General features: G+C 40.8%; 1 protein-coding gene across 1 annotated transcript in view; it reads right to left on the bottom strand.

Moving 5' to 3' along the window:
- HEATR6 (HEAT repeat containing 6) overlaps window positions 1-9969 on the bottom strand; it is a 28048-nt gene that overhangs the window by 17764 nt on the left and 315 nt on the right. Inside the window, exons 2-7 of the mRNA XM_014537780.1 lie at window positions 7527-7634; window positions 4479-4619; window positions 3894-4009; window positions 2970-3084; window positions 1850-1951; window positions 583-720 (exon numbers count right to left, since the gene is read on the bottom strand). Of these exons, the coding sequence (XP_014393266.1) occupies window positions 583-720; window positions 1850-1951; window positions 2970-3084; window positions 3894-4009; window positions 4479-4619; window positions 7527-7634 (720 nt within the window). The remainder of the gene's footprint in view (window positions 1-582; window positions 721-1849; window positions 1952-2969; window positions 3085-3893; window positions 4010-4478; window positions 4620-7526; window positions 7635-9969) is intronic.

The raw sequence follows: 9969 nt of genomic DNA on the forward strand, positions 1-9969 counted from the left end.
GCCAGAAGACACGGCAAAGTAATTTTGCTTCATGATGACGCACCATCACACACTTCAAAACCAGTTAAAGACACATTAAAAGATCTTGCCTGGGAAGTATTAACCCACCCGCTGACTGGTAATTAATGGTCTAGAGAGGAAAAATTACTGTTCAAAGGCCAAATCCAGCCTCGCACACACAGCCTGTTTCTATAAATAAAGTTTTATTGGAATACGCCACACCCATTCATTAACATAGTGGCTGCTTTTGCACTAGGACATCAGTTGCAAATACATACCAGCAAGCCCTTCACAAAAAAAGTTTGCTGACTCTTGAGCATTTGAGGGATGAGGATGCTGGGCTTTGGGTGTAAAGTGAATGTTCATTTTTATTGCTGTTATACTTACTAGATATTTTAGAAGTATAAGATGCTTTAAATGGTATTTTCAGCAGTGTGTTGAATTTAAATTTATTATTTTAAAATCCCTAAACTGAATCAAATTCAAATGAGCCTTTGGCACAGTAGTGATGCAAATCATAGAAAACACATAGCAAGCAATAAAAACAATCCACAACTTAAATCTAAATAGACATAAATGTACCATAGTTGGTCGAGAAGCACTGGATTCTGGTAGTTGCAATTTGACAGGTGGTCGTCCATCATACTGAGGAAGTGGAGTCGGGTATAACACTGTGGGCATCTCTATGTTTATTCCAGGGAGTCCATGAAACATGGATTTCTAATGATGACGATTAAGAAAGCACATGCAAAAAACCATAAAGAACCAGAATTATTCATTATGTTCTGGATCACAAAGACAACAAATTAATGTTTAGAAGCTTATTAAGTAAATAAAAATGGGACTAAGGATAGCTTATAAGACTTAATGAAGAGTTTAATCACATCTAGCTAGATCTGATTTGATCAGACCAGTTTATTCATTTACTTATTATTTTCTTTATTAACTTATAAAATTTATCCAGGTTTATGTAATTATTTTATCTAAATATAAATTTTTAATTTAGCTTATCCATGTCCACACGTAGATATCTGTATGCCTATCTATTTGGGAGTAGGGGAGATGGCGCAGGGAAAACATTAAAATTTCAGTCATGATAAAGTTAAGTTATCATACATGGCTTTCATCTGAGGCTAGCACAAAGCTTCTTACTATTTTCTGACCGTACTGATGACAGTTGGGTCCCCAGAGAGGCTGACCTGACTTTCCCACTGACTGGCAGGCTCAGAAGCCAAAGGATGTCCTGGCAGCCTAGTGACACACATCTTTTTTTCTTTTTCTTTAACATTTTTCATTGATTTCAGAGAGGAAGGGAGAGAGACAGAAACGTCAATAATAAGAATCATTGATTGGCTGCCTCCTGCACACCCCCCACTGGGGATCGAGTCCGCAACTGGGGCATGTGCCCTTGACTGGAATTGAACCCGGGACCCTTCAGTCCACAGGCCGACGCTCTATCCACGGAGCCAAACCAGCTAGGGCCTGACATACATCTTGATTGGCCTATCTATTATAGGGGGGCGAGAGGCAAGGAGAAGACCTGGTTCTTCTTTCAAATACAGTTTCAAGATCATCTAAAATTAAATTATTTCCAGATCATACAAAGTCCCTTCCTAAGTTAAGATAGATAAAATTTTAGAATTTTGAGACATGTACTAAATAAAGCAAGGTTTATTGTTTTCAGTTCTTAATTTTAAGTAAGTTTGAATATAAACATTTTGTTCTTCTCTCTTAAAACATAATACCCCAAAACTAGCCTTGGCATGATAACATGGTCCTTATCCTGGGGTTTAAATAGGAAAGATATTAACCATAATCAGGATGTGGGTTTAAACAGACAATGCCTTACCTTGAGCACAGCTAGAAGAGCTCCAAGTTCATCAGTCTGTGTCAATTTCATTTTCCCACCATTTAGAAGAGACTGTATACCTTTTAATGCATTTTGTAACAACTAGGGGGAAAAAAGAAGACCAAGTTAAAAGGTAAGTGAAATTTGGTTGCCCAGGGATCAACTTTCTAGCACCGCTTATGATGGAAGAGAAAATGTCTTTAGATGATGAAACAACCTTTAAAGAGGGAAGGGGGGGGGGGGGGGGGGGGGTGTGGGGGAGGGGGGGGACCCAAAAATACCCCATGAAGATCCAGGGAAGATATCTGGTGAACTACTAGTTATTTTCTAGAACAGGGTGTTTTCATTGAATAAGAGCGGTCTTGTATACATCTTTCCAAATCAGCATGTACAAATGGTAAGAAAGAAAGGAGACATTCAGTGGGAAGAATGTGATAGGAATGAAAGAGTGGCAGCAGAGATAAGAAGCAGGGAATCTATAATACAACAACCTCAGCGGCTCTCAAAGGCAAAGAACTGAGTGTGGGAGCCGGTTTCTGGAGAGCAATTCTGATCAAGATTGGTTTTTTGACTCAGTAATCTCATTTCCAGAATTCTATCCTTAAGAAATGCTCCTCACATGGAGACGATGTAAACTGTAGTCTTTTTAAAATAGTGGAAACATTGAGAAAACTTCAATTTCCATAAATTATGACAATGATTATATAAAAAGCTAATTCTCCCCTCCACCCCCGTTTTGCCCTTCTAAAAAAAAATCCATAAACATGTCCTCAGGTGAGAATTAAATTAAAAATAATTAAATAAAAACAAATAAAAAAGTCACTAGTCTGAAACTATATTGCTTTTATAGTCAGGAAGGGGGAAAATAGTGTTCTTTAAAAGCCTAGAATTGCAAAACAAAAACAACAGCAAAACAAAACAAACAGTTTCTCGTAATTTAAACTTAAAAGATATGATTTCAGTCTTTTTAGGTTATCAACATTTCACTTACGCCTAGATCTCTAGACAAAACTAATATACTAGTAGCAACCAAACTACAATCCTTGGTAACGGCTTTGGTTCCACTGCTGCTTCTAGTCTCATCTGTTACATTCACAAGATTAGTGATAGTCCCACCTACCATGCAAAACGTGATATCATCCATATCAGGTGATTTTGGAGACTGTAAAATGGTCAAGAAAGCTTGGAAGCAGATATTCTGGTAGGGCTCCTCCAAGTACGGCTGTCCTGGCACACTAAAACACACACAGAGAAAGCAAGTCAGTCTCCTTCGAAATGGGTCTTGCAAAAGAATAGAATTAAAAGTAGCAATAATATAGACTGACGGAGTTGGAATGTACTCTTGAATGAAACTGTATTATGGAAGACTGTGCACTTGGGTACAGGCCCAAGACTGAAATGAATTGGAAGAAGGGAGAATGGTTTCCATAGGGAAAAGTTACAGAAGTTTGTAGTGGAAGAAATATGGAGAAAGAAATCTTATTTAATTCTGCAAGGGGAATCATGCCGACAGATCCTGTCAAGTCAGAATCACACAGCTGAACATGCCTTCCTAGTCCCTGGACAACACTGCAATGTAGAGACAAAATATCCTAATCAGTTCAAGTTTGTGCTGCTCACTTTCTACTGCATAAATCTAGAATTGGGCAGCTGGGATTGGTTTCATTTTCTTAGAAGAAATTGGCCTTCACAGACAAATCTCACCAAAGCTTAAATTCATATGAATAGATCCTTCTAAAACACTGAGTAAGATTAGAATTTATACCAGTAGAAAACAAAAACTTGACATACTGCACATATATCGCTTTTACTATATTTTAGCAATAAGGTCCTAGTCTATTTTCCTTCATTTCTTTACAAGCTTTCTTTACAAACAATATGAGAGTTTAAAATAAGCAATATATTATTAGCAAAGAACATGGGAAATGCAAAATAGGTTGATTTTCTAAGTTGGCTCTGGCTTCAGACAGATTGAACCACCTACAAGGAGCCCACAAGAGGCCCTATGTTATTACAACTGGGAAGTCTGATGGGACCCACGTACCTGAGACATAGGTTTGCCATACAATGCACTGCAGCTCTCCTAACTTCAGGGTCAGACTGAGCCAAGTCACTCAACTTCATCAAGAGTCCACTCTTGCCTAATAAGTCTGGGAGATACTAAAACAAAACGGCAGCCAGTGTTGGTCAAAGAACAGCTTCTGAAAAATATTACTCTTTAGACAGACTTCATTTTTTAAATTAAAGGGCAGTTAAATACCAAGAGACTAGCTGCTAGATAAATCTTTTCGATGGGGATGCAAAGATATGCCCAAAGACATCAGTAAGAATTATCACTCTCAGCCTAGGTAGTTGCTGAAGTATTTAGTCTTGGCTACGTAATGATAATAAATAATAATGGTTAACATTTACCAAGTGCCGAGCACTTTACAAGTATTCTCACTTCATCCCCGAGGAACTATTTACACAAGAGGAAATGAGCCTTGGAGTGGTCGAGTAAGGGTTGCTAAGACACATCTAATTAATGGCAGGACAGAAACCTGAAAAAAGGCCTGTTGGTTCAGGACCTGTGCTCATAACCCTTCAAAAAACAAAAATAAAAAAACAAACGGAACACAGTTTAAATTACCTTTTGACATCTTGAGCCATTGCCGTAAACCAGAGCTGCCAGGGCTTGAAGAATTTTCACATGTGTCCAGGAGCTGCACTGTTGAATTGCAGAAATTGTATACGCCAACAGAAAATCCAGGTTTCGCTCATCAACTATCACCTATAGATAGAGAAAAAAATACATATGATCTACTTCAAAAATTTTTTTAATCCGTTTCAGACACGTATGCTCATCTGAATTAAACTATGTAAGAAAGGGAGTGTGGTGTGTCCATCTTTTTTGTGTCAAAAAGATCAGCTCGATAGGCCTTGAAAGTTTGATCAAGACAGGGCCTTCTCTTCGCCTCAGTCTTGTTTATTTCTTCCCCTTTACTCCCTCTACTCAAAGTAGAATCTGGCAAAGTCCTTGTAACTTTTCCTTGAACTAACCAGACATTGGCAGCTGTAAATATACAGATATGTAAGGCTCAATCCATTGAAATTTCTTCATGCAACTAAATTGCCTTATACATAGTAAGTAAATGCTCAACAAAAACATTGTGAATAAATGTTTACTAAATAGCTAAAAGGTCTCCATAACCCTGTCCTCCAGTTGTTTATAATCTTGTTGGGACAAAGTAGGCTAATCCAAATACCAACTCACAGACAACTGAGATAAACTCATCAAATGCTACAGAGTTGATTAAGGGCTGTAGATGCCATAGGTCCGGCAAACTGTGGCTCGGCAAACCACAGCTTGCGAGCCACATGCAGCTTTTTGGCCCCTTGACGCAGCTTGCGAGCCACATGCAGCTTTTTGGCCCCTTGAGTGTGGCTCTTCCACAAAATACCGGCTCTTCCACAAAATACCGGCTCTTCCACAAAATACCACGTACGGGCATGCACGTACAGTGCGATTGAAACTTCTTGGCACATGCGCAGAAGTTGGTATTTTGTGGAAGAGCCACACTGAAGGGGCCAAAGAGCCGCATGTAGCTCGTGAGCCGTGGTTTGCCGACCACGGCCATAGGTATTAGAAATTATCCCAACTGCCAGTGTGACAAAGATGATATACCTAAGAACACAAAACATTCAGAAGCTATCACATCAGTCTGAAAAATTCTAAACTTGAAAACAGCCTTATTCCATTTATGAAGTCACATGCAGCAGACACTGTTGGTAACCTACCACCATTTACTTCCTCTTTTTTAGATTTTGTTTGGGTGCCCACCTCTTGTACATGAGACCTGAGGGTAAATCCTAATTAATCTAAGACAATGGTTCTATACCAGGGTCAATTTTGTCCACCAGAGAACATTTGGCAATGTTTGTATACATTTATGATTTGTCACAACTGGAGGGATGCTACACGCATCTAGTGGGTAGAGGCCAAGGATTCTGCTAAACATCCTATAATGCACAGGACAGAATTATCCAATCCAAAATCAATAGTGCTGAGGTTGAGAAACTGATGTTAGGTTTCAACTTCACATTGTAATCATCTAGGGCAGCGGTCGCCAACCAGTGATCCGAGGACCACTGGTGGTCCGTGAGGTCCAAAAGGTTGGCGACCGCTGATCTAGGGAGCTTAAGCCCTCCAGGTGATTCTAATGGGCAGTCAAGGTTGAAACTCCCGATTTAAGCCACTTATGGTCATGCCATTCCCTGATTAAACTGCTGTAGAGAGGTTTTCATAAGACCTACATCTCCCCAGCCAAATATCAAGGGAGGTCTACTGGAGCACATGTGGGCCAAATTTCCTCATTCTTAAAAAAAAAAGACATAATGCCCTGACCGGTTTGGCTCAGTGGATAGAGCGTCAGCCTAGGGACTAAAGGGTCCCAGGTTCGATTCTGGTCAAGGGCATGTACCTTGGTTGTGGGCATATCCCCAGTGGGGGGTGTGCAGGAGGCAGCTGATCGATGTTTCTCTCTCATCGATGTTTCTAACTCTCTATCCCTCTCCCTTCCTCTCTGTAAAAAATCAATAAAATATATTTTTTTAAAAAGACATAAAATAAACACTTCTTTTGCTTCTGCTGGGTGTTCTTTATTTTGCATTGATGCCTGGAATTGAAGCAGTCATCAGTCTTCTTATGACTGTGAGAGATGCTGGCTAAGGATAACCCATATACTGCAGGTGGCAAAATTGAAAGATACCAGTAATCCTCCTATTTTTAAGTACCCCTAGAGCTGCCTCCCTTGGGGCATAATTAAAAAAAAATTGTTTAGCTACCCTGGGTTGGCTTTTCTGTTTCTTGAATCCAACAGCACCCTAAATTAATAAGTTTTGTGTGAACTACATTCCTACATTCATATACTCATGTAGTATCTTATAGTAATAGCTTTAATATTTTAACCATTCGTAAAAAAAATAATAAATTTGTTTAGCAAGTTGGAAACGGTTCTAGAGAGAAAGAAGCTATAGTATAGATCTTGATATAAAAAGGGTGTTTTTATCTAGCATCCTCTTACCTCTAAGCTACTTCTCATGTTTAAAAAATACTAAAAGTAGACCACAAAAATGGCAGTTTTTGGAAAGAGGAAAAAAAAATATTGATAGGAGAGGTGTAGAGGACTATTCCAATTTATTATTAGATATATCTTGGTCAAATACACCTTCATGAAAAATTTTAAGACCTGGGGGCCTGAGTGAAATTGGTTTCTTTAGAAACTTCTAGAATTGTACAGCATATTTGGAGAAACTTCTAGAATTGTACAGAATTTTTTTAAAAAAATCAGTTATATTTGTTTAATATCATTCTTAGCAGGCATTTCCTTTCTCTTTCAGTGGCTCTCAACCTTCCTAATGCCACGACCCTGTAATACAGTTCCTCATGTTGTGGTGACCCCCAACCATAAAATTATTTTCGTTGCTACTTCATAACTGTAATTTTGCTACTGTTATGAATCGTAATGTAAATATCCGATATGCTATATGTGTTTTCCGATGGTCGCGACCCACAGGTTGAGAACCGCTGCTAGCTTCTCAAAAGACCAGCCTATCATACCTACCACAGATGCAGTGTTTCAAAGGTACTTATTCTCAAAGCGCACAATCTGAATTCTAAAGTTTCATGAATGATTACCTGTAATGTGTTAAGTAAATGGTGGGTAAGCTGAGACACTTTGCTGACAAGATGATTCTGATTAAGAGGCACCAGTCGGCAAGCTTGGACAAGAAGTGTACTGACATCCTACCAAAAACAAAAACAAAAAAAGACAATGAAAGGTGATACAGTCACGTGAAGAACCCCCTCTGCAAAAGGCAAAATAAAAGTGAATGGTTTACACTTAAAATTGAGGCAGAAAGTAGGAAATGACAGCACAAAAATAAGATGTGCTGGAAATAATTAATATGGTTTTTGTCAAGTTAAAGATCCCAGAGTCTTATATAAGTAGAGGCAGTATAATTAATAACCAAAGAAAGGCTTCCATAATATAAAAGCACACACTGGAGTAAACAATACCAAAAAGTAGCAAACCAGATTTTCTTTTTTTAAAATATTTTTATTGATTTCAGAGAGAAAAGGAGAGGGAGGAATGTGGGAGGGATGGAGGGGAGGTGGGAAAAAGAAAGAGAGAAATATCAATGATGAGAGAGAATCATTGGGCTGCCTCCTGCACGCCCCCCAATGGGGATGGAGCTCACAACCTGGGCACGTGCCCTGACCAGGAATCGAACTGTGACCTCCTGGTTCATAGGCTGATGCTTAACCACTGAGCCATGCCAGTTGGGCAGCAAACCAGATTTTCATTGCCACTGGGAAAATCAGAAATGACGCTTGCATGAATTTAATGTAAAATTAGGGAATTCTAAAAAAACAAAAATTGCACCATTCATTCATTGATGTTTATAGAATAAAAAGGCTCTGAGCACCTACTATGTGCCAGGTCTTTGTGCTCCAAACATAAACAAACATATTTATGAGCCCTAAAAAGCTCACAATCTAATGAGGGAGATGAAATACAAATACTTAAAGTGACCTAAGTGCTGAAAGAATGAAGTACAAACTCTGGGATAATGGTAATTAGGGAGGCCTTGTGGAAGTGAGTTTTCAGCAGAATGTGGAATGATTTGAAGGATGAGTACAAACCTCTAGACAGACAAGGCTTGAAAGACATTGGAAGCAAAGGAAATGGAGTGCGGAGACTTGGAAATACTCGCGGGAGTGAAATACCAACAGGTGCTTGCGGAACAGTAAGTTGTAAAAGACTGCACACAGGGCACAGGAAGAGGAGTTACAGAACAGGATACTGGAAAGGCACCTATTTTTGGTACAAAAATATCCAATCATACAAATAACACAAAAGTCCCCAGCTACTCCCTTAGTCCCCACTCTGCTCCCTAGTAACACGAACTCTTTTTGTTGTGAACTCTTTGTATCTATAAATGTACATACACTCTTAAATCTCCCCGCCCTATACTGGTCTCATACGGTATGAACTGTTCTGTAATTTGCCTTGAGCATTTACTGATATATATTGAAGATCTTCCCAAATCAACAGTTCTACTTCTCCAGTCAGATTTTCTTCCACCAAAGAAAAGATCACTATCAGCGAAGCAAAGAATGGTTTGTAGAAGGGCTGGATGGAGGCAGGCGATAAGTTAGAGGAGACAAGTGGGGTAGTCCAGGAAGAGTCCCCGGGCCCGAGGGCCTAGGCGTTGGCATTTGGTATGGAGAGGAGGGATGGACAGAGGAATATGAGGAGATAGATTGTAAAGAATCCAGGTTGGATAGGCTCCGGAAGGAAGGAAAGGGGGAGAACCGGTTTGCACCTGTGTGACTTGGCAGACTGTGCATGTGCGTGTGTGTGTGTGTGTGTGTGTGTGTGTGTGTGTGTAGGGGATGGTATGTGGACTCACTGTTAGGAACTGTCAAGTCCGAGGTGCCTGTGAGCACCAGTGTGTTGGGTCAGTGTTCGGGGAATGCAGTGAACGGTACCCAAGGCCTGACGTGTGAATAACATCACTCAAAGTACTTCCAAAGGGGTGGCAGGGGGAGGCAGAGCTGGCGTGAAGGACCGGAAAAGGCAGGGGCTTGCGACAGACGGAGGTTCCAATCCCAGCTCTGCCTTGGCCAGCAAGGACACTGGATCTTCATGAGCCTCCGTGTTTTTACCAGTAAAACAGACTCAATAATACCCACGCTCTCAAGTCCCTGGAACCGCACACGGAAAAGCACAGGACGTGGCCCCTGCATCGTGCACTCAATAAATAACTAGCAGCAGGGAATTTTATATACAGAGTATTCCGGACGCAGGGAGCGGAGCGGGAAGGGGAAAGCAGAGATGACACCTGCGTCGGGATCAGAGCAGAAGTCACCCAGTCGGGCTTGGAAGATGCAAGTGTGGCCAGCCCTGCCGGGTCCCCCAGGCAGAGGGAAGGCAACGGGCCATGCTCGGAAGGGGCACCAGCCTGGAATCAAGGAATGCGAAGTGGGAGGGGCTGGGGGGTAAGGAAAGCCCGGAGAGGCAGCCGGGAGCTGCGGGCTAGGGTCCCCGAGGGGTGGGGCCGGGGCCCCAGAGGCC

This window comes from Myotis brandtii, unplaced genomic scaffold (assembly GCF_000412655.1).
Source record: "Myotis brandtii unplaced genomic scaffold, ASM41265v1 scaffold1814, whole genome shotgun sequence".
Lineage (NCBI taxonomy): Eukaryota > Metazoa > Chordata > Mammalia > Chiroptera > Vespertilionidae > Myotis > Myotis brandtii.